Source organism: Glossina fuscipes, unplaced genomic scaffold, assembly GCF_014805625.2.
Source record: "Glossina fuscipes isolate IAEA_lab_2018 unplaced genomic scaffold, Yale_Gfus_2 0, whole genome shotgun sequence".
Classification (NCBI taxonomy): Eukaryota; Metazoa; Arthropoda; class Insecta; order Diptera; family Glossinidae; genus Glossina; species Glossina fuscipes.
In genome coordinates, this window is record NW_023998414.1 from 22,128,130 (window position 1) to 22,154,073 (window position 25,944).

Consider the following 25,944-nt stretch of genomic DNA (forward strand, 5'->3'; position numbering starts at 1 on the left):
TCGTTCATAATATCCACGAGACTTTGAAATGATGATCACAGTTTTGCTAGACGGACAGGCAAGTAGACGTGACTGATCAAGAGAGACTCGTTTGCTAAACCAAATATATAAACTGCGTTAGTGTGTACAATTTATATCGTAATATCTTCCTATTATGGTTATGACAAGTAGCTATTGATATCTGTAATGCAGAAAGAAAACCATTCTCTTTTTATCGTATTTGATGAGCTGTTAATAAAAGTGTTCTTTTAATTCCAGCTCCCTTAGATAGGCAACAGATTTTAATTTCTTTGGTTTTTAAAAAATATCTCATAAATACACCCAAGCGATTAAGAGAACAAGAAAACACAAATAATATTTTTTTTTGTTTTTCATTAAATTAGTTCTTTCTTAAGAAAACAGATACAAAGACTACTGAAGGGAAATTTTTACATCGATTGCTGGCATTGTGTTGTAAAATTTTTGTGTTACTCATTAACTCGTTGTTGTGTGTTTGAAAATGAGAGAAAAACAAAAAAGAGAGAGCATCATTAATTATACGAATATAAATCTAGATATTCTCATCAAAACACACAGCAAAGCAAATTTTACTCTCAGAGAGACATTCTTACTCACAATCAGAGATCGGTGCCTTCCATAAGAACAGCAAAGCAAATTTTACTCTCAAAAAGGCAACATTTTAAATGAAAAAACGAATATAAACGTCGTTTCTTAAAAACTAATATATATTAAATAAATATATACGTACATAATTTAGTATTCTCTTAATATTTAACAGCATATTTTCAATTTTTAATGTTTAAAGTTAGTCATAATAATTCATTTATAAACTTTTGTATAATTTTATTTCATTTATATAAAAAATATCCTTCAAATCGTTCCATGGAACTTGGAAAAGCTATGGCCAGGATAAAATAAAGAATTTCGTTGCTTGCGGAGATTACGTTCTATAAATTGAAGACTTAAATTTGACTGTCATATTATGAATATTATGAAAAAAGTTCTATAAAGATAATCGCGTACAAACTCACTAAAGTTGCAAAAGTATTTAAAATATCTATGGATTTTCTATGAGCATATAGCTGCACATTATCTCTTCAACATGTCTCGACTTAATAACCCTTTAGAACCTTTAACACTGAAATACTATCTATCTCTTTGGCTTTGCAAAAAAGCCCTTAATATAAAAGAGTGCAGAGCACTTACAGTGTAAGAATTTTGCACTTCAGCACTTTGTGAGGTCTATGAAGCTTCTTTCGGAGTGTTGCAAACATTTTGATAAAATAAATATGCTTCCCGTCTCTAGCTAAACGAGCTAACATGTCTTGCGTGTCTTTGCCGTTGTTGTTGCTTGTATAGTCTCAGTCAGTTTCAGTCAGTTCGGCAGCCAAGTCAGTCGCTTTTTTCTCTTTCTCGAAGTAATATACGTAAATGTTCATATATATACATTTTTACTCTTTGATAAAGATGTGTACATATTTCGTTGTGAGAGCTTATGCGAAATAATATATATAAATATATATATGTACTACCGAGAACAAGACTATACACAATAAATACTTTTACATACGATTAATTAATTAAAATATATTTCTTATTGTTCAACTTACGATCATTTCGTTTAGACGTTTAGTTTTCAATTTGTCTTATTAACGGTTTCACCTAAACGTCTTGTCTTTAAAACTAAATATTTCTGTGCAAATGTTTATGGGCAAGAAGAAATAAACATAACAAGTTCGTAAGGAAAATGAATTTAAAAAAATTACTAAATAAATAAATAAAATATTAATTAATAAAGTTTATGCACAAAAATTTAAAGACTTTTTGTCAAAATATTTTAAAAACAAAAGCAAGCAAGATGGAGAAAATTTAATTCTTCTTCATAAAAAATGTATGTCATGTGTATGAAATGATTGCAAGGCAAGTTAAAGCAACAATTGTGATACTCAGCATTTCTCTAATGACAAAAAAACGCAGCTGCCGATAAATGTGCGCTTACGGTAGCTTCAAAACACAAAACAGATAAACGTCTATACGTATATACGTTTGGCATTTAAACAAAATATGCAGCATAATAATAACGCAAGCCTTTCTTAATAATAACGCGCTTATGTGTGTGTGTGTGCATAAAACAATTTACAAAAATTTTTTCAAAAAAAAGAAACGTTGATTAAAAAGTTGTTTTCAAGGGATGCATCTTTCTTTCTAACTCGCTAGAGGCTTGGAGTGGTAAGCCCTTCCTAAAATTCATTGTTCTCTGTTTTAACAGGTGCATTTATTATTTATGTTAAACTAACTGTGTAGGCGCAAAGAAAATTGCCACAAAAACTATAGTTTTAAGGTGTCATCCTTAGAAAGAAAGATTAACGTGAATAAAACATCCCCTAAAGGAAAACAAGAAAAAAACAAAACATTATGCATGGCTGACTGACTGACTGCCTGTTAAAACCCTTTTCGGAGTTACTGAACAAAAGCATAAACAATACCAATAAAATATTAATGGTTTGATGTATAAGCATAACTCTGTTAACTGAACCATATAAATGATTTTTGAATAGTATATAAAATACATAGGAGAATCAACAGTAAGAACGTGTTGTTATTACAAGCTACTGCATAAGCAAATATTAATTTAAATAATAGCAGATTCCTTCCTCTCTTGCCATATACAAAACGATACAACGAATTTTACAATAACAACATTTAACGATAATGGATACTGTGGCTATCAAAACCTCCCCGCCTCATGCACCTCTATCGTCATCGCTGCAAAAGCATTTAAAACATAATAATTCAAGCAGCATCACTAGCAGTTGTGCTACTAGCAGCAGCAGCAGCAGTAGTAATAGTAATAATGCTAGCACTAATAATAGTGCTAGTGTTGGTAATAATGCCACTTCAAACAGCACTTCATCAAATGATTTGTTGTATACAAAATCGAGTATTGGTGCATTTTTTCAAACTTGCAAGGTAAGCTTCATTAATGATTATATTAACACTTGAAGTAAAAAGAAAAAAAAAATCATTTACTGGAATTTTTTCCTCTTCTTAACATTTTCATTCATTCATTGATTTTTTGCACATTTCCATAATGATTTTATAATCGTAACTCCATTGCCATAAAGTTTTACTTAAGCACTTGGGAATGCTTAGCTATTCATACAATAAATAAATTGCATTCATGCACTAATACGTGTGAATGTAAAAAACAAATAAAAATAAAAAAAAAATCATACACAACATATTTTGAGCAAAGATTCATGTTGTTCATGTTATTACAATGGATTTATTGCGACACAGTGTCTCACTTTATAAATGCATTACAATACATGAAATAGTCGAACAAATTTTAAAACGGCCCTTTAACTTACTTAACTGCAATCGTACTCAAATATTTTTACTTTTACTTTATCTTACAAATTCGAAATTCGAAATAAATATCTTGAAAAGTCATAAAACATTTTCTCCTACTCTTAGATGAAATATGAAAATACTCAAGTGCCATTATGTTGTTTAAGGTAAATTAAGAATTAAGTTTTGTTTCTCTTTTCAATGTTCTGCCTTGTTTTCATATTTTCATTTTTAATTAATACGTAAACGTTTTCAGCATTAATAGCACTCGTCTATTAAAAAATTATTTCATTGCATATAAAAACCTTTAAAATTCCATTCAATTTCCCCATTCCCCGTTCGACTTTTAAGCACTTGAAACGATAGATGATTTAATTGGCTCTTATGCTCTTAAGTACGGGAAAGATATATATATATATATGTTTTTGTCATTACAAGAAGCTTTAACCGAACTTTGGATACTCTTCAAGTCTGTTCCAAATAGGAGGCATACAAATAGTCAGTTCACTATTGGCTATTATTGATCAACATAAGATCATGATGATGATAATGATGATGATGATGATGATGATGATGATGAAATGTATTGAAAAATCAATCGACGAGTTTCCAAGTTGCTTTATTTAATCATATAACTTGAATATGCTTAGAAACGATTTCCCTTCATTTGCTTACCTTCCGGTTCTCGGCCTGTTGAGGCCATTCTCAGGGGATTCGTCGGGAACATTTGTATGGAATTGTAACTTTCTAGCCGCAATTTTTACCAACAAAGCATTCACTCTTCCGACTCAGATATTTTTTTTTGTCCTAAGTGACCTATGGATGCGCTAAGATCACCTCGGATTAAATTTTGAAAATATTTAGAGAATTCTAGTGGGCGTCAGTTTTCCTATATTAAGCAAACTAATTTGCCGATGACATGCGGGTCGTGAAAGGAATTGTACAAGGTTTAGGTAACACTCACCTTTGGATAACAGATATCAGATGAACAGGGTGTCTTTGAACATTTTCAGGAATGCTTGTGTTACTAACAACTGCGTCACTCTACTTAGTTAGGAAATATATATCAAAGAAATTTGTCAACATTTTTTTTTAAGCCCATATTTTCGATACTTTGAAGCAGAGTCACTTTCGAAAACACATTTATTAAAACAGAAAACAAACAAATGCAAAATGGTTTGTAAAAATCTGTGTTGTTATTAGACGTTTTTTTTTTTTTTGTTTTTTTGTTTTTTTGATTGATTTCAACAACATTAACAACGTAGGAAGAATTTATGGCAATTGGAATATCGCGTCATAAATAAGTGCCCCTTAATATCGTACGATATTGCGAATAATCTAATCAATGCTCTTCATATTTTCATTTCTTTCATGCTATTATTCCCAATAGAAAAGGGCAGAAGTACGGCAATCCTGTCTGTCTGACACGCATCGCAAACGAAGGGTTTCGAAGCATATCAAAATATTTTTAATTGTGTTTATTATCATGATTTTATTTTCTTATTATTATTATTCTTAAACCCGGCACTAAAGCATGAATTGTTGAAACGAAGCGTTAGAGATCCCAAAAACTGTATATATATATATATATATATATATATATATCTTCTTCATCAGCATCGAATTTTGAATCGATTTAAGCCTTTAAAACGACTGGTTCAAAAATCCCTTACGGGTATAAAAATTCTTGGCCAGTTTCAAATTTGGATTGCGCCCAAGCATGTCCGTCTACTCATTTGTCCATTTGCCCAACTCTTCCCTCCCGATCACCAAAACGGAGTATATCGCCTACGAGTTTGGAAAAGAGTTTGAAAGTGATTTAAACAGGCCGAGGAGCACGCCTACAACGCCCATACCTCTGTGCAGCCAAAATTGTTGCGAAGTAAATTTGCATGAAATTTATCTACACAAATAGAACAGCGGTGATGGGTATAAAAGAGTCGATTCCAATCGAATATAACTTTCTTACTTGTTTCTTGTTTGCTTTTTTTTAACGTAATCCCTCGGTCTGTGAATGCCTCCCATGCGTGTACCACCGTCATGGGCTAAACCAAGTCCTGAGAGAGAGAGAGAGAGAGAGAGAGTGAAGAGAGAAGATAGGGAATAGCAGCAGTTTGGTAGATAGGTGTCCGACTGGTGAGTGATATAGTTGTATAGACCGCTATGAGCAGACAGCAATAATTTCTTGGTTTGTAAACAATATTTTGGAATTGGGAGCGACCCTGTGTGCATCAGAATCGTATAAACTTTTCATACGACACACTTCGATAAGACATCTTTGGTAGCATCGATGGATCTATGCAAACTTCATAATATTTCATTGGCTTGCCCGATGATGAGATGATGAAATCCGTTCCCTGTATCGTTCAAATTGCGAAAAAAAAACCATCATTTAAGCGGACATTATAATGGAATACAGCATTGGGTGATCTGTATCGGTCTGCCTATCTACGCTTATATTATATATTTCTATAGGCGATAGATTTATCTTGCCAGCCCAACAAAGGCTAAACTGTTCTTCGACAAGAAGCAACGGTATTTGCTTCAAAACAAAATTACCAGAATATATGCATTTCTTATAGTGTATGCACGTCTGTACTTTACTCGTGAAATACTGCGAGAGACGGCTTAAGAAAGTTTACACGTGATGCATAACTTAAACAAAGTGATAAAGAAAAAGTTTAATTAGCATTAAAAGGTAAGAACAAGAGACCGCTTAAAATACATAAATTTCCACAAATACATGACGAGCATAAATATTTATTTGATTCTTAATGTTTTCTATTTTTGTAATTAGTTTTTTTTTTTTTTTTTTTTTTTCTTTTTCATGGTTTTATTTTCTTTTGCGGTTGCAGTTTTCTCAACTGTAATTGGTTTTCCACATTTTCTCTTTTCAAATTTGCAATGATTTCCTTTTTTAATTTAGTTTCTAGGATTTTAGTTAGAATCACATTTTTGTATTTGTTTTATTATGTGTCTCTTGTCTTTGAAAAGTAAACCTTTTTTCTTTTTTTTTTGAATTGAGAATTAAGCCATAAATTAATGACAGATGGTTTGCGTATTTGTTGGCAAAAAAAAAAAAAAAAAAAAAAAAAAAAAAGTTTCGTGCAAAAATCACTTCTCATCTCTGCGTCAACGATAGTCATAATCGGAATTTAAAAATCTGTACTATTATGCATTCATAAAGGTGGAGTATCTATAATTCGTTTGCAGCAGAATATATATTGAAGTCTATTACTTGCTCTCTGCTTTGGCTATAAATAATTTTATGACACTTCTGAGGTTAACCCAAAGTTTTACTGCTTCAAATTACTGTTCGTGTACAATAAATTTCTTTAGTTACTTGCTGTTTGTTTACATATTGCTTGTCCTTGTTACCCTTAAAATAAAGCGAAGAACATATTCAGGTGTTGAAATATACCGACAAACACCAGTAAGTACATTATAAAGTTTTTTTTTTTTTTTTGTGCCGATGCAATTGATTATGTCAGCAAGAGTAAGCATCAAAAAGAAAAAGGAAAAATGAACAAAAAAAAAAAGAATACCGGAGGAAACCGCAAAACTTTACGATTTTGTTTTTTTTTCTTATTTTTTTTTGCTGGCTAACGAAAAGTATTCCAAACATGCTTGCCTGCTTGCTTGCTTGCTTGCATCTTAGCATAGGAAATGTATATAAAAAACGGTCTTGAAACACATGGTTGTAGCAAGCAGTTAACAGATGTGCTGTCTGTTTTCATACAATAGTTGAGCAAAAATGATACAAGTCTTTAAGAATCGGTTAAAAAGAACATGAAAAAACTAACAAGAATATACCATAATCGCCCCGAGTCGAATTGCGAATACTTATCAAAAAGTTTTACTATTTTTGATAAAAATGCACGAGATTGTCTCTTCTTAGGACTTGCTTATGTTAGTCGTCTTCTCGATCCGTCTGAGTGGACGAGTAGTTCAGAATCGCGAACGAGCAAGTCAGTGATCGCCAGTTCAAATCCCAACTGGGCTAGAATTTTCGTTGCTTGTCACTATGGTGGGCGCTCAGTCAATAAAAGGCGATATAACATTTACTTATCTATTGGGCACAGCCAACCATTAGCTGCCGCGCCACCATCTCTCTACTTCGTTTCCTCTTTATGGCAGTCACCGTGTTACGCGAGTAAGGGCCATTCCCTGGATGACCCTGGGGGTAATATAAAAAACAATAGAAATAGAAAGAAGGTGTAGACATTAAAGCATGATTTCCTAAAAAACGTGTAATGCCTTACAACGTCTTCTAGGTCGTAGGTATTTATTGAAGCTCTCCGTTGCTAATCGACATCTTTGCCTTGTGCCGTTTATAAGTAAGATAACAGTGAAGATTTACGCTTGTTAAATCAATGGCGCACACTAGGTAAGCCTAGGTAAAGACATTAGGAAAAATAGTGTTACTTAGTCCCAAATCTGAATATATGTAAGTATGAATTAATTGGGAAAAAAAATATTTAGTTTGCTGTATTGTATCAAAGCTTAATTGATGAGCAATCAGTTTTTGCCAAACCTTCCAAACCATTCCAAATTGTGGCAAAGGAGTACAGAGATGGAAGAAGACCACTTTAAAAATTATTGCTTTTGTAAGAGATCACTCAATAACCTCGTAGTATGACATATGGATACAGTCGTAATTGAAAAATTCATATGATTTTGAAATAGTGCTTTTAACCTGCCACCATTAGCTTAGTTTTGTTCTTGTCGAAAAAAAGGAAAAGTCTAAATATCTCTATGTACAGATATGTATAGCGTCACTGAATAATGTCGGAATGTTGTGAAATTTTGACACGTGGCATTAGAAACTTCATACTATCTAAGAATCATATCGGTTTGTCAATCGCTACGCTATGTCCTTATGTCGTCCTACGATATTATTGAGGTATATATCATCTTTGTATATTAATTTAGTCAGCGAAATAATTATTTCTTAAAGTACTAGCATCTAAGGCTATCTATCTACCGGCTTTATTAAAAAATCTACTGCACTGGAGACTTGAATCTTCGATCATAGGGTTGTTTGCCCCGATGCTTTATTTGCTCGGCCAAGCAGATGGATGGATGTATATCTAATAAATCAAATATATCTGAAGTTTGTAGAGGCATAAAAAAATGCAATTTACCATCTACCTACATACATAAAATTTACAGTTTTTTCTCTTCCGAAATATCTTTATACAATTTACTGAAACATTTTAGCGCCATTTTGCTTTGCAGAAGTCAATAAAATAAATTTTACTAACTGTTGCATGTGTGTGTTTGTGTGTGTGTCTGTCTGTGTGTGTGTGTATGTGTGGGTTGGTATTAATGGATATTTAATTTATAATAAAAACGTTTTTTAAATATTATTGGATTTTAAAGCACTTTTGATATATTTAAATAACTGAAGTAAAAAAAAAAAAAAAAAAAAACAAAAATCTTTTTATAAACAAAGTTCATTACGTAATCTAAACACATTATGTGTATGTAACAAGCGCGATTTGATCTTTTTTTTTCTTTTATTTATTTATATTTTTCTTGTTTTTGTTTTCCTTCAACTACTCACGTCTGACTTGTAGACAAGAGTCAAGTAATTTAGCTTTTAAAGCAAAAGTTTTTAGACCGGATATCGAGAAGATGTCATGTAGTGTTTGAAGTGAATTGAGAGATGACATTACAATATTATTTATTTATTTATTTTATATCCCTAACCATAGGTAAAGTTATTGGCGACAACATAGCTATGGGCATGAATTAAAATTACTTATCATTTATTGAACAATGATAAGTTTTTGTATTCATTTCATATCATACTTATATTCATTTTAAGCCTTAACGATCAGAAGATTTTAGATCAAATCGCTAGTGATGTTATCAGCATAGTCATGAAGCCTTCGACACATACACACTCTAGCGTTTATTAGCTTCCACTAGATTTATAGTGAAAAGGTTTTGCGTTTATAGTGAAAAGAAAACAATATTTCTAAAAGCATGTTCAAGTGATATGCTGAGGAAACTCGCAACATGATCCGAAAATGTAGCTTAAATCTCAATCTTTTCCTTATCCGAAGATAAATGAAAACTATTGTGAAAGTGCATCATAGTTAAGAATTGGAAAAAGATCCATACATTTCTTTTTGTCCGAAAATAAAGCTACTATTTCGATTTTCTTTTATCCGAAGACAAATAAATATTCAAAGCGAGAGTGGTTATCGATTTACAGCGTTATAATCTGAAAATCTGAAATTTACTTTGAAATTTATCGTAAAAAGGAATTCAATATTGAATCAAAGAAAGAATATTTGCATAAAAGTTCCATAGTAAGGAATTCTTGATTATACACGAAACAGAAGAAATGATTTTATTCATCTTGAAAATTCTAAAATATCTAATAACATAAAGAATATGAGAATGTCTATGAGTACTATTTCATATGTTTGCCCATTTCCGGGTAAACCATCACGCCAACTACATGCTACTCACCTAGATAGCGCAGGATCTTATCCCGAACTAGGCAAAAAGTTGTGTTGATCAGACTCGAGCAGGCCAGCATGAAATCTATAACCAGAAAGCGAAACCACAGTTGAATATTGAAACGTTGCTCTAGCTAAAAATTTATTTAAGCTTTTGTTAACATATGGTCCATTAAATTCTTTAGATCATCTTTGTATAAACTCCAACATGAATATCAAACTTGAGTTTTGAGTCGAAAACCACATCTATTTGGTTGCGATTATGACTACAATAATGATAGAGCAACGTATTAATCAAAGCAAGAGATAACTTTTACTTATTTATTTACTTCTTTTTTTTTTTTTTTGTGAATTCAGTGCCATGTAATTATTTACATATACGTGTACAGGTTCTTAAGGAAAAAAGATTGATTCGATTGTAAGCAGAAGCTGATAAAACGAAAAAATTGCAGGATGAACGTTAGGTTAATTTGGTAGACTGCATTGGGAGGGCTCGAGATGGAACAGAAATAGAAATGATATTCTTCTATATAAAATATTTATTAAGTTTATTTATTTATAAATGATTCGTTGCAATTGCCAAGTGAACGCAATAAAGTATCTGTGTAAGCAATTAAAAAACAAAAGACTTAAGAAACGAACTTGAAAAAGTTTTAGGATTAGTTCCCTTGCATATCCCAGCATAAATAAGTAAATGAAATGCATATATAAAAAGTGTAAGACATGCGTTTTCGACAAATTATTATAATTATAACACATAGCGAGAGAGATAAGGAATTTGCTTTTTATTATGCTTTCAATCGATAGACATTTGATTAAACAATCATATAATCATCAATTGATCATAATGTATGTAGGCGGAAATTGATATAAAAATTTGTTTAATTTAGCAAAAGGCTAGGAATAATACTATTGGGATACTATTGGGATTATATTAAGGATCTTATAAATTATTGTCTGGAAAATTATAACGGAGATGACTTAAATGCAACTACATTTTTTTATTGGCCACCTAATGGAATTGTAAAATTTTTAACACTTTTTTTTTTTTTTTTTTGTCTGTTTGTGATTCTTTTATCATCACTACTATAGGCATGAATGTATATGCGATACTGTGAAAGTTTCTTATTTAGTTAGTCAGTCAGTCAGTCAGTCAGTCAGTCTGTGTACAATCAACAGACCTGAACAGCATTGAAATATAAAGAAACGTCTTGTTAAAATTTTCTATACAATAAAATTATCAAAGCTTGAAAGTAATACATATAACAATTATAACCGTATATCTATATATGCATGCATGTATGTATGTAGATTTGCCGTTCAATCATATTCAAATGTAAACCTTAGACAGGCGTTACTGGAGATTGTTTTAAGTCATAATAGTACAACTTAATTGCTACCAGTTTTTCCTTTTGTAAAACGACGAAGTGGCGTTTTCGATCAAAATAATTACTCTTGTACAAAAATTAAATTAAATATTATGTAATACACAAAGTCAAAGAGGAAAAAAGCATGGAAAAACGATATAGCGGACCACGGTCTACCGTTAACTTTCCTATGCCACTTCATTAATTTAAGACTTTTCAAAAGAAAGCGCTGCATGGCACGTGGTCGAAATACATATCTCATCCGAAGTATTTTCAATAGCATTGTAAAAATATATATATATATATATATATATATATATATATAACAAAATTTCTTATCTATTGGCTGAGCATAAGAATACAAAACGGAGAAGAGATTCTAAATCGATTCGTATACTAAAAGGTTGAATCTATATAAGGTCCTTACGGGTGTTATATGCATGCGCATATACTTAATATACCCTCGTGCCGCAATTAGTGTATGACATGAAGACAAAAAAACTACGAATGTTGGCAAAAAAACAAAAAATAAGAAAAAACAATATAGACATAAAACCTAAGATACGCTATAAAATAATGCGTGTGTGTATATCTGCATTGCTGCAATTTTTTTTTTTTTTTTTGAAGTAGCAACAGAAGCATACGTAATACGTAGAGGCAATAAAGCAAACAATCAATTAATAGACTCTTTCTACTATCGTTTGCGTCATGAAATTTTCTTCTTCTTTTTTTCACTAAGCAGAGCACATTAGAACAATTATTCCTTTTTAAGTATTTTGCAATTGTATGGTATTTACTTTCAAACCCTGTTCTAGGGCATGCTGCCAAGAGTCAACTTTCTACCGCGGGTCAGAGTTATTCTGACTTCTAATTGTAAACCGACTCGACATGACTTAAAAAAAAATAATAATGTGATGGTCAGTCGAGTTTAGATGATCGTTACCGACAAATACTATATTAAAGGATGCAATGTTTTCTATGTCACCGCAACATTACGTCCTTCCTTTCCTTCTTCCGATCATTGTCTATATCGCAAACTGTTGTCGCAAATTTTCCATTTTCTTGGCATTTCTTATAAATCAATTAAATTAGCAATGCTTACTACAGGTTGGTTAAAAAAGATTCACAAATAAAAGTCCGATCCGAATTAACCTTGTTCAGACAATTCTTGTGACGCACAAGACTTGATATTCATTTTAAAGTCATCTCTCTTTTCACATGATTCGATGATAGCTGGAAAGGAATTTTCAAATACTCGCTTAACTTGTGACTGTTTCGATAGAATTTTATTAGTGTTTTTCCGAAATATAATACATTTCTCAGGAGGTGGGGAAGGTTTTGAATATCAGAGCTTGAAAATAAGTGAATCACATTTAAGCCTTAAGTCTTCTTCTAAGCTGTCTTATCAGAAAACTAAAACTTTTCTAATATCTAAGCAACGAGAAAAAGTTCACAAGTTTGTGGTAAGAAAAACAGAGCTGGGTTCAGCTTACGTTCACCTCGGGGCTTGTGCTCTGACTAGTTTGACCCATTCTCAATATTGACCTGCGTGCAAGAACTGCCAATGTCTCTACCAAATTTTATGTCGATATCTTCATTTTTGCGACTAGGAGAGTGCGAACAATAAGCACCATATAGACGGACAGACATAATTAAATCAATTCCGAATTTTATGCTGATCAAGAATATATTATATATGTGCTTTATAGGGTCTCTGAACCTTTCTTTTGGCTGCTACAGACATTATGAAAAAAACCAAAATAAGTGTGCCCCCGCTCCTCCCCTCAGTGACGGGCACGAAAAGAATAAGAACTAAGTTAAGATGTTATGAGCTAAGGTTTAATGACTTCATTTTCATACTCCGATCTTGAAGATTTCAAAAATAATATATCACTCAATACGGTGACGTAGGGTGACGTACACACAAGCCCAGAATAAGTGTTGATTTTTAAATTATATCAAATTTTCAGCGAATTGTGTCAAAATTTCTACATGTCAGCCTACGAACTTATTGAGTGATATGTGATTGCCTCTGAATCTCATGGATACATCTATTGATTTCTTAAATAATTTGGGTCTTACAAGAAAGATGGACAAAAATGATATATAAAAAATAAGAAGGATAACTCGCATCTAAAAAGATTAACAAAAGTTCGTGACGTGTTATGAAGGTCTAGAGACCAAAGGATTTCCTCGATACGAAGAGAATTGAATAGTGGCCTTCACGAAAAGAAATGCATTTGTGAGCGTTAATGGCGTACGATTTTGTGCGAAATGCTCAACCTCTTGTTTCTGGAAATAAGTTGTTTCAGCTTCAGTCTTTAAGCTTTAGGCCACCGCATCATTATCAAGCTTATCTAAAACATTTATTAGAAATTTCCCGTACCAAGGCACGCCTTAATTTGATATGTACTTTTTTTTATAAAAAAAAAAAGGGAAATTATTTAATTTGGTTTTCATTTCATCCCATTTCATATTTAATTAAACGCGAAGCAAAATTTATATTTCGACTTTGGGTTCGGTGTGGGCGTCTGTTCCAATTATATATGTTTTCATATCGACGAACTTTTACTCGTAGAGCACTTGAAATATTATCTAAAACATTAATTTAACTTTGACTAAGCTTTGGTTTTATATTTCCTTTTATCTTTCCTTATTTATAGAAATATGATATTAGATTACCTTTTTCCTACTCTTTAACGTACTCACATATATATACAATTTATTATTATTTTTTTTTTTTTTTTGGTTTTTGATATACATTCGTTTGTCCGTTACAAACCATTTCTAATTGTCTAACAATGTTCGGTTTGCGTTGTGTATAAATGTATGGTTTTATTTATGGTTTTATTTATATATATATATATATATATATATATATATATTTTGGTTTTGTAACTAATCCAGTTTTCCTTTTCTTTTCTTTTTTTTGTTTTTGTTATTTTGGTAACACAAAGTCCAGTTTTAGTATGTGTTATTCGAAACGCTTAGGTACATACAAATTTTCTAATAAGATTGAGGTTAAGAAAAACCATATGATAAAAGTGCAGAACGGAAAACTTAACTTTAACTTTATTATGTTAATCCTTTTATTCTAATGTAATTAAATTAACGCTAGATGTAAATAGTACCTTTAATCAACGTAGAACTCAGTAGTGCATCTGGGATCCCTCGATCCCTTTGTTAATATTTGTTTTACTTTCTAATTTTTTTTTTTTTTTTTTTATAAAGTTTTAGTTTCTCTATATATACGTATGCATGTTCAGATGAAGATAAAACTTATTATATGTATGTATATGTTTTCGAATGACGGTAAGACTTTTCATTTTGAAGTCAATCATTTCGACTTCCCATCGAATTTTCTCCTCAACCTTTTACCTATTTTTGTTTGTGTGGCCTTGAATTATACTTCCGCGTACTCACCATTCAAATCGTTAACGTATTCGATCTATTCTTTCTCCCTTTTATTTATTTATTCTTTCAACTTTATACTTTTTACTAGATTTGGCCATCGTTCTCTTCCGTTTTTTCAACTAATCATTTGCCTATAACTATCCGCCTGCCCGCCCTTACATAATTTGAATCTTCTGGCGATCCATAATTTTGTTTGGCCATCACCTCCTTTTTCTTTCGTACGTTCACGTACTTTTGTCGATGCATTTTTGTAACTCGTTACAATATCAGGCAATCGTTTTTTAAACATTGCATCATTTAGTCTCTCCTTCCGCTATGTTCTTTTGTCTCTCCATATATCCGTCTATATATCGTTGATCTAATATTCCTTTCGTCTCAATTTCCCCTTTAAAAATCAAAGACAAAACAGATTTAAGATAATCCGAAATTTGTTCAACTTGAAGGGTCTAAATACTTGAAACGTATGATTTCAGTATCGTCAATGCAATTATAAAATATATTGTATTACTAAATTTCTGAAATGTAAGCCATATTTTCGGGCAAAAATAGTAAGTAATGTATTCTCTTTACCCCGATGGGTGCTATTGAGAAATCCCTTGATGGCTTGAGGAAAATTTCTATAACTTAACTATATTCTCAACTTTAAATGCATAACGTATTTGTAATAACACTAAACTAATTCATATCAATATATCGCATATAAGTGGCGTCGTCATTATTCCATTACTACATTCAAAAAGTTAATTGATCTTAATATCTGGAAAAAAAAATGAAATTTTCCGAAACTTCTTTCGTCTCACAGTTTTTCAGTTTGTGTCTTAAGTCTTTTCTTGGATTTTTGTTTCTTTTTTTTTTAATTTTTTTTGTACTTTACTATTTTACTATAGAGAATTTTCTTTTTTACTACATGGCTTGTAAATATAAATGAAAAATAGAAAATTGATACACAACAACATAAGAAAACTGGTTTTAAGTGCCTCGTTAAGATTTGAAAGAAAGCGTTAGAAGCCTTTTTTCAGATTTTAATATGGCGCGCAAAATAAACCTTTACAGGTAAACATACACATACGTATGTATATGTTGTTTCAGTTGATATAATCTTCCTAATACTTATGTTTCTAAAAAAATTATTTACGATATATACATACATACATATATATGTATATGCATATATATATATATATATATAAGCAAAAAAAAAAGCGAAATATGTTTTCAAAAATCCCGATTAAAGCAGCTGTGCCTTATTTCAATTAAATAATATAATAAAATAAACAAGTCCGAAGTCATGCGTCTGTTAACCAGACAATTACGTTTTTTTTATGCTCTGTAAGTATAGTTTTTTTTTGCTTTTCTGATTTTGATTTCAAACAATCGAAAAATCCTAACAAGAATTTAATGAAAAAACCAATAAATTCTAAAACAAAAAAAAACAAAAAAAACAAAAAAACTAAATAAACCAAGAGACTGACCTGAAACGGTATGAAATGTAAACGAAATCAAAAGAAACGAGCTAAACGTAAAAAAAGCTACTTAGCGAACGGACATTAAGAAAGATAAAGACAAAACATGGTATATACGCTAAGATACACACACCTATGAATAGTTTTATCTTTAAAAACCTTCCATTGCTTGTGTATAATATGCAAGATATACATAAATAAAACTAACAGGCAAAACAAAAGAAAATCAAAGAAAAGAGAATAAAGCAAAAACTACACTTATGTTAAATAAAGATAAGAAAACATCAACAACAATCAACTGAAAGCTGCTTTAGAAGCAACCATTTCGAACCTTTGAAAACAACGAACTCTTTGCAGAGTTAAGCTACAAAATGTTGCTGTCGCTTTGAAAGCAACATCTAAAGCATACAACTGTTGTTTACTATCAAAACCAGTTTACTTACTTACTTTTCTGTTTCTGCTAAGTAAGAAGAAGAAAAAAAAAAAAAAACTTAGCCCACCAAAGTTAAAAATACAACACACCGTACATGTATAGACGGAGAGACAAACATGATGATGAAGTTTTACTTATTTATTTATTTATTTATTTTTTTTTTTTCCAAAAGTTTCTCTAGAAAATCTTTACCATAGTTGTTTACATAGCATACATAAAAAAATGGCCGTTCCAAACGAGTTTGAGCCTTTTTTTTTATATTCACCACTTAGTTGTACTTACGCGCATAGGAGCAATATTCAGTTTACAAAATTTTTGTAACGTTTTAATTTCATTCTACACATACTTCTAATCAATGACTACAATGCCATGGATTTTAGGCATACTGGGCGCTCACTGTTTCTTGAAATTCAAAAAAAAAAAAAAAAAAAAAAAAAAAAACATGAAAGACAAGGGAACATAACCGCCATAGTTATATCGAAAAAATATCAAAATACTAAGTCAAAGAAAAATATATCTTCTAAAGCGTATTTTCAATATATTTAGGTAAGCAAGGAAATTTCAATTATGCATGCCCCCATGATGGGCGAGAGAATAGATTTCATCCCATATATATATCCAGTATGAAAGTATAGTGTGTAATCTGAATAATATCTAAATTTTGTTTCGCTTTTTTTTACTTTTAGGTTTTGTGGCATTTAGATGCTTTTCGTCGTTCATTTCGTGCTTTAAATCAACATGTTTGCAGTGGACCAGATTGTATATTTTGCGCTTTAAAGGTAAGTTCTTCTTTTGTACACCTACGTTAAGGCGACAAACATGTTTGAAATATTAAGCAAAAATATGCCACAAAATGCTATAGGATTGTCAAATTCTTCCTTAATTATCATTTAAAAAGAATTTAAATCAGAAAAGATAGACCTTTTGTGTTTATGTTTGTTATAATTTTGCTTGTACATAAAATAAATTCCTTTATTTGGCTTATAAATGTAGCCGGCAGGTTAAACAGTTGCATTACAATTATCTTTTATTTAAGCTAAAATAAAACAAATTTTTATAACATACTTCCAGGCTATTGTTTCAATTTAAAAATAAGCTTCCAATCGGGTATTGGCAGCAGAGATTCACAAACTTTTTCATCTAGAGCATAGACTTGACAAATACTTTCTAAGCTCTGAGAAGATTTTCAAAAAAACTCTTAAGGTCGTTAACTCTGCGACCATTAGGAAGAGCAGAAGAAGCTGCTCTGCAACTAGGGGTATACTTTTGTACTATTGATTTGAAAAAAACTTTGAACTTTGGCAAAAAAATAAAATAAAAATAATCCTTCATCTGCACCTAAAGACAACTAACTATCTTACTTGACAGAATCCTTTATAATTTCCATGAAAACAATTTACCGACCAAAATTTGCTTGTCTGGGAATTAATGCAACTTTAATCTATAAAAAGCAATTATGAAAGGAATTGTATTCTCTTGATCTCTTCCTGTCTCCATTAAAGGTAAACGTGAAAAATATTTTCATCAAAGTGTCTTTGGTATTATATTAAGAATCTTATAATCTGAACGGGCTAAGAGCCGTTTGTAAACTTTATTTATTACCAATGCATATGAAAATAACGGACATCTTTTTCTTTTCACGGAAATTATGTTTCGTAATTGCGGCTCGCGGCTATCGTTGAAATAACCAGATTGTATTTAAATAGCCTTTCCCCATTTGATACCTTAAAGAGAGAGCCCGGATAAGTTGAAAATACTCTGCCCTTATAAATCCTCTTCTGTGATTTGGGAAACTTAATTAACTAACTAATTAAATGACATTTAAAAAGTGTTCATAACAAGTTCATGAATACCGCATTGTCCATCAGCTCATTTTTCACTTAAAACTTTTTTTTTTACTCACTTAATACCAAAGCCCGTAAATTGTAGCATATTTTAAAGCGGTTTGCAATATTTTCAAAACTAAACGAGGCATTTATTTTCAATTTTTATCGCAAACATGTTTGCTGTCTAACGAAAATAGATTTTCTATAACAATTTTTTAAGCTAAAAAATAAATTATTATTTGTCAATATGTGCGTGTGTCTTTAAATTTAATAAAAAGTTTAAATATTATAGCCAGTGTAAAGCCGACATTACTAATAATAAGGTAAGTAAGAGCTTTTTATTCACTTATTTATTTATTTATTTTTTTTTTATTTACTTATAAATATACACCAAGCCTAGGTAGAATGATGGTATTTATTAATTTTGTCGTTCCATTTGTACCAGATAAAAATACGCGTAAGAGTTTTTCCAAATTTCCGTAAAATCTAATTAACAATAATCTTGCTTATGATGTTCAGAAGTCGCACTGTTGCCATGTATTCGGATATTTTTGAAATTGAAAGAGTCACGAAACAATCCGAAAATCTTATATATCTATGCATTTTTATTGTTATATAATCTTCCTTCTAATTATTTTTATCGCAATATGTAATAGAAATGTTCCCATTTGTCTATATCGGTAAGATAACTGCCAAGAGAAGATTATTTGAGATGTTGATTATTCAAAATCCATGATATTTAATTGATTTATGGATTTCATAAATGTTTCGTATTGATTTTTACTAATTACTATTGTAAATGTGTGTATTGATATCGCAATCATTTTTAATAAAGGTGAAAGCCGCAAACTACCCTGAGACGAAGCAAATATATTCACTTCTTAATATATGATAAGCAGGGAATGTTACAATGGATCACGGCCTACTACCTTGAAATACGCTACTCTACTTAACTTGGTACAGATATTTATATAAATCCTTTTCAAAATAAGATGTTATATGGAAAGCGGTCAAAAAAGTGCTCCAATCCAAATCTTTTTTAATAGCATTTGTCCTTGCACTAAAACATATCGGTGTACCAAACTTCATTAAAATATCTCAAAAATGATGACATGTCGGCTGAATACCAGCGCATAACACGGACAGATAGACAGATAGACTAAGAAAATGGTGAACCTATCTTAGGATATGATCCTAATAAGTATAGGTTGTTGGCAAAAACATTTCAAAATATATTTTTTATATTGATTTCAAATTTCTATTTGCATTGGCCGCCTGGTTTTCAACAAGATACGCAGGTGATAAATTTCAGTTTCCTCCAACGACTTTTGCATTACTGAGGCGAGCAATGAAGGGACATCGCTAAGTTTCTTCATAATCTAAGATTGTTTAATAGACTTTTAGCCCTTTTAGGCTGCTTAAGCCGGCACATACAACGACAAGCTTTAGTATCTTCGCATGCGTTACTGGTGGATACAATAAATACTCTGATGTATAAAATTTTTCTTCTTTTCAAGATTTTAACATTATATTTAAATTGGGAACTAACTAACGAGATTATATCGATCGAGTGATCGATTTTTGCTATCTATTGTTTAGAAATATTTTCTTAATCTGTATATTTATATATATAGATATATATAAATATATTTATTTTTTTTTTTTGTTTTGTATAAATGACTCATTTTTAATTTAAGATGACAATAATTTTTTTTTATTCTTCTTTATTCTTACTAAAGCTGTCGGTCTTAATAACATTACCTCGGTCTCGTGAAAAGTTACTCAATCGTAAAGTGCTTGATTGGAGTGAAAAAGAAAACAAAAAATTGAATACCTACGCGTAAAATTTTGTTCTATGCTCATAACATAACATATATAATAGCAAATCTTTATATAAGGGGTGTTGTATAGAAACTTTTAAGTACGAAAAATTTACGTAATAAAAAGTCAACCGAACGATTATTACAAAAGCAACGCTTAAGGATTAGATTTCATCTAATTACGATTGAATTTGTGAATCGACAGAGCTGATGCAAAGAAACGTAAACATTTGAGATCGAATTCATTGCTCTAATTAAGGACAAATGGGCGTGGATCTTTTGAATTACACTTTGCCACTCCAGTTAAAACTGTTTTTAAAAATCTTAAATGGACCCAATTGCCGTAATGTGAATATTAAAATTGTCAAGAAGATGAATTGTCGAGTTTGCAGATAATTCATAGAAGTGCCTTTCTATTATGACCACATAGGCTGGGTTATAAGGCGTTTATAATAACAAGAATGCATATTTTCCGCCCATTTTTCCATCTTAGAACACTTTTGACTTTTTTTTTTTCTTTTTTTTCTTTTGTACTTTTCCCGTACTATGCTAGCGTCGAAAGAATGTTTTTTGATTTTGAAAAGATCTTGAAAGTAAGAGTTTTCTCAACATTTTCAAAATAAACGTACAAGTTTGTTACTTAAGTCTTTTGCGTATTCGCAACTCGTATGTTAGAGGCAAACCTTGCATGTACATAAGAAATGTTTAAAAAATGGTATTCTTGTGTGTGTGTGTGTGTTGTTAAGGATTCATTTTGTAGACATATTGACGACGTCGGCTTATCTAATTAAATCAGCAGTTAAGGGTTGCTTTGCATAAATGTATACATGTTTTAGCGAGATAATATCTCTTAAGTTTTCTGTTCGCTTATGCATGGCGAACATGTGTTGCACATATTCCTATTTACCCATTAGCTGACCAATTATTGCAATATGATTTTGTATTGATGCGATTGTCTCCCGATCTCTTATGTATGTAACAGCAGCAGATATTTTTGATTCATTCATTAAATTGAATACTTTTTAATCTACCTGTTATATTATAATTATGTTATAATTTCATATTTATTTTTTTCTCTTTTATCTTCTAATTTCAATTTTATTCATTTTTTTTTTTTTTTTTTTTTTTTTGTTTTAAATTTTAAATTTTTCAAATTTTTAATCATTTTGTTTTCTTTCTTTTTTTTTCTTTTCTTTTGTTTTTTTTTTTTTGTTGTGAAAAGTCACGTTTTTCTTCTTAATATCGGTTATGATTATTGTTTTTTTTACCAAATTCTCTGTTAATTCCCTCGAGATGTAACACGTAAGACTTGTAGGAGAAATCTTCTTTATAATACGAGTGCAGCAAAATCAATGCAGTATAATAATGATTTAGATTAAAAAATGTAACCTTTAGAAAACAAAATAAAAAAAAAATCTGGTTTTACAAAAGATCAAAGCTACAGTACACAACAGCAAAATGTGGTTTTAAGGTAAGACAGTTAGTTATATGAATTATTTATTATTAGCTGAAAAAAAAAACAAACAAACAAACAAACAGCTTTTTGATATTAAAGAAATAGAAAGAAAAATAGATGTATTTTTGGAAAATGTTAGCAACAGACTTAATAAATCAGTCATAATTGCATCAATGAAGCAATAACCGCAATCATTAATTTCCCTTTTTCACAAACGCACGCCAAATATTTGTATAGCCAAAGCATATTTAAGTTATTTGCATTTATATTAGTAACTATAAAAAGTATTAAGCCCGTAAAATGCATATTTATTACTTTGTCAATATACGATTATTTGACTAAAACAAAAAATAAAATAAAATAAAATAAATGCCAATCAACGTTAGGGGGAAAAGATTTGATTGATTTAATTGTAAATAATTATCGATTATTGCAAAATTTCAGATTGAAATCATCTAATATTTCAGATTTATTGTTTAAAAAGCCAACAGGTCGAAGCGTACTGAAAATGATTCCTACTACACGAGACCTAATGAATAATAGTTTCGTCCTTACGTCGTTTGTAACGTTGATCAGAACGTATCAAGAACAACGCATGTAATATATATTGTGTATACATTTCGCGTTGATACTCCCATGTCAATGATCAAAAATTTCCATCTAAAATTTACAAAAATTTTCAACTAAAAGACACCTTTAACAGAGAGACTTATAGATTAATTCTACCGATCAGAAACTTTAATATTGATGTAAAATAAAAACGAAATCAAAACATATTTAAATATGGTCGCCTATAATCTCTTTTCCCACTCCTTTGTAACTATGTACCATGTATATATCACGTAGGAGGTACATACCCTAAGTAATTTGGTCATAAAAAAAAAATATATATATATATATATTTTGGTTGATATCGATCCTCGGTCGATATCATGCTTCTCATTAGCAACAAGCTTGGCGACTTTTATAGATGGACTTATTAAAGTTTTGTTCAAGCAAAGAGACTTTAGACGAAGTATTATATATTGCTAGTCAGTATTTTTCCTCTCAACATATGAATTCCGAGAGAACAACCCGCCTTTCCCTGCCGAAACATTATTAGGTAGATAAGAATTATTAAAGATCTTCAGATTATACGACAGCATGCACTGGACAGTGTATGAATTAATTTTCGCGATTAAACAAAAATATTGGGTACCACTTGGCCTCTCGATTCACTCTACATACATTTTATGAAAATCCTTTTCTTACACAGAATAATCATCAGGGACGCGCTTACATTCATTTCAAGAAGATCCCTATAACAGCTTAAGGGGTATCACCGCTGTATCTTTTTTTTTTTTCTTTTTTTTTTTTTGAAATGGCCGTACACTCAGGCGATGTCGTCTATTCGTGTAATACGGTGTCAGCCGAAAAGTGGAAGAAGTGACGAAAGGGAAAAATGTAGGGACCAATCGATAACAACTGAACATTCACTATACCTATGAGTAAAGTAAACTCTACCTCACTGAGATTTGAAACAGCGAATACTGACCTTTTTTAGTCGAAATGCTTACCTAGTCGATTACGCTTGAGGATGATTGCTTTGAAAAGAGCATATTTTTAATAATTACTTGAACATGGAAGGGACCTACCTATACATGCATTAAGTGCTAGTAGTAGAGCAAATATGAATCTAAGAAACATTATAAAAGCGAACTAATCACAATCAATACCTATCGCACAATTGTTTTCGTGCAATTAGCGAGTACTCGAGGGGAAAATGTTCAATTTTTAAGCGAAAAAGAGGGCGTAATCTTTTATTAAGAAGAATTTCCTAAATTATTGAAAATTCTTTGCGCACCGCAGTATAGAATGTTATTTCAACCGATCATTTTAAGAAATTGTGTTTTGAGAAGAACACGTTTAAGATTCCGAAACCTATTGTAGACAACAAGTCAACGCGCAAAACGATCAGTGCTTGAAAAAAAGTCTAAAATTTCAGGAAAAAAATTTTTTTCCAACTCATGAAATGGTTTAAAGTTGCGATTCGGGCTATAAAAAAAAACAAAAAAAAAAATTAATTTTCTTGCAAATTTACTATACGGTTGATTACCTTTTGAAATTTCGAACCCATTCATTCTGTTTTTTTTTTTTTTCATAATTTAGGTAACATCGAAAAGGAAGCTTCAGAGATCCTATAAAGTATATATATTCTTGGTTAGTGTGAAATTCTGAATTGAATAAGCCATGTCTGTGTGTCTGTGCGATGTAACGCATAAACTAAACGCAATCCCGTTTTTTTTTTTTTAATAGATATTGTGAGTTTTAATTCGTTACTTGAAGAATAGAATGCGAAAAACTAAGTTAGTTCCAAATTAAATATCTCTGACGTCATAACGTAGTGAAAAATATCGTTAGCATACCGTTGGGTATCACATAAAAGAATTTGGAGAGTAGAATGTAAGAAGCTCCATGTACGAATTCCAAGTTAATTGTGGTAGGCGTCACAACTTAGTGTGGGATAAATGTTTTCTTAAAAGTATCTTCGATATACGTATGAAATGAAAGGAGTTCGACAGTAGAATGCCCGAAAGTGTATTATTTGTAATGTAATGTAATGGTGGCCGTTGAGTACATAAACTCTTGGTTCGTTTAGAAGAACTCAATTATTTAGGAAGTGGATATGTGAGATTCGGCCCCCACCGAATATAACTTTCTTACTTTTTTTTTTTTTTTTTTTTTTTTTCATTAATAATTTTAAGGGCTTTTTCTTAATTCTCTGACTGCGAAAAATTTCAAATAGTATTAGCAGTAAATCGTAGTAAACGTAGTAAAGCTAAACGTGAAAGAATCTTCAATGGAAGCTATCTTGAAAGAAGATCAAATTGACAAACAATAGTCAGTCCATAGCAGATTGTCATTTGCATTTACATAGACGACAATCGCAATAGTTGCACTAGCAACTTTAACACTAATTTTCCTTCTTTTCATTTATCTCATATAGGGACCAATTTTGCAAGAAGCTAATATAACTTTTTTACTTGTTTGTTTGTTTGTGCTGAAAACTAGTTTTTTTTTTTTATGTATGAATGCTGTTCCATTTAAATTTGTTTAGCTTAAAAATAAGACAGTTAGCAAATTTTCCAGTAATCGAGAAGTAATAAATAAAAAAAACAACAAACACGTATTTAATTACTCCAACACAAAGAAAAACAAACTTTTTCATAAATCCTAGAAATCAGACAAAATATAATAATTGATATGCTAATATCATATATATATATATATACATATATACATATATATCTATATATATATATATACATACATGTATATGTATAGTTATGCATGTTTGTATATATACAAACAGGTCAATCCATCAAAAGCTGCGAACATATTCCTGTATATAACTACGCTTATACCTGTAATACATACCTCTATCTTATATATATATATATATATATTTATATATATATATTTATATATATATATTTTTATATACATTTGTGTATATAAGAAAATATCTATATATATATATATATATATATATATATAAATATATATGTACAAATATATAAACATCTTTTATTAAAACTTTCAACAAGTTTCACAAGCAACAGCATGTATCCAAAGCGTAGCCCGTGTAGCGTCAGTCAGCAACAAATGGCTGCAACTTTATTATAATTATTGGTTGCTTGCTCTCAACACTGTTAACTTTATTTCAGTAGCGAGACTGTACTTTTTGTGTCTTTGCTTAAAAAAGTTAATGTGGATTATATGCGGTTGTGAACCAAGATTTCATTTTAATGCCGATCTTACAATATTAAAAAGAACTTTTTCTCTCATCTTTTTGCCAATTCGCACTCTTTGGATACGAAGAATATTATATTATTCTTCGAGGATATATATGTATGTATATATATATATATATATACCTTTAATGTTTAGTTTGTGTGCGAGCTGGTTTTGTGTTTTCGAGTTTCTCTTGCAAACGAATGGAGTGACTTCTGCTTCGACTACTACGATGGTAACCAAAATAGAACAAAAATTAATGTAAAGTAAAAACCAGAAACTTAAGAATGAAGAAAACAAAATAAAACTTGGTTAAGGCAAACTGAAGATAAATGTGCTGTGGTTGTGATATTGAATACATTCACACATACACTTATTTACTCATACATGCTTATATTCAGTCAAATGAAAAAAGAGGATGAAGAGGAAAGAAAGAAAGAGAAAGAGAGAGAGAGAGAGAGAGAGAAAAACTCCAATGATTGTGTTAACGTGACTTGTGTGAATTTTCCGGTAACAAAAAACCAGTATGAAAATGTCTTATTGTTTAAAAATGAAAAAAAAGAAGAA

The 25,944-nt window shown here is 30.7% G+C and overlaps 1 protein-coding gene across 2 annotated transcripts in view; it reads left to right on the forward strand.

Annotated features, from left to right (window-relative positions):
- Nucleotides 1-25,944, forward strand: part of LOC119644582 — a 123,320-nt gene that overhangs the window by 58,915 nt on the left and 38,461 nt on the right. Inside the window, exons 1-2 of one of the 2 annotated variants that reach the window (XM_038044180.1) lie at nucleotides 1,837-2,970; nucleotides 17,188-17,280. In XM_038044180.1, the coding sequence (XP_037900108.1) occupies nucleotides 2,713-2,970; nucleotides 17,188-17,280 (351 nt within the window). In that variant the 5' untranslated portion in view covers nucleotides 1,837-2,712. Of the gene's footprint in view, nucleotides 1-1,836; nucleotides 2,971-17,187; nucleotides 17,281-25,944 lie in introns of those variants that run through there. The other variant, XM_038044181.1, reaches the window with a different exon arrangement.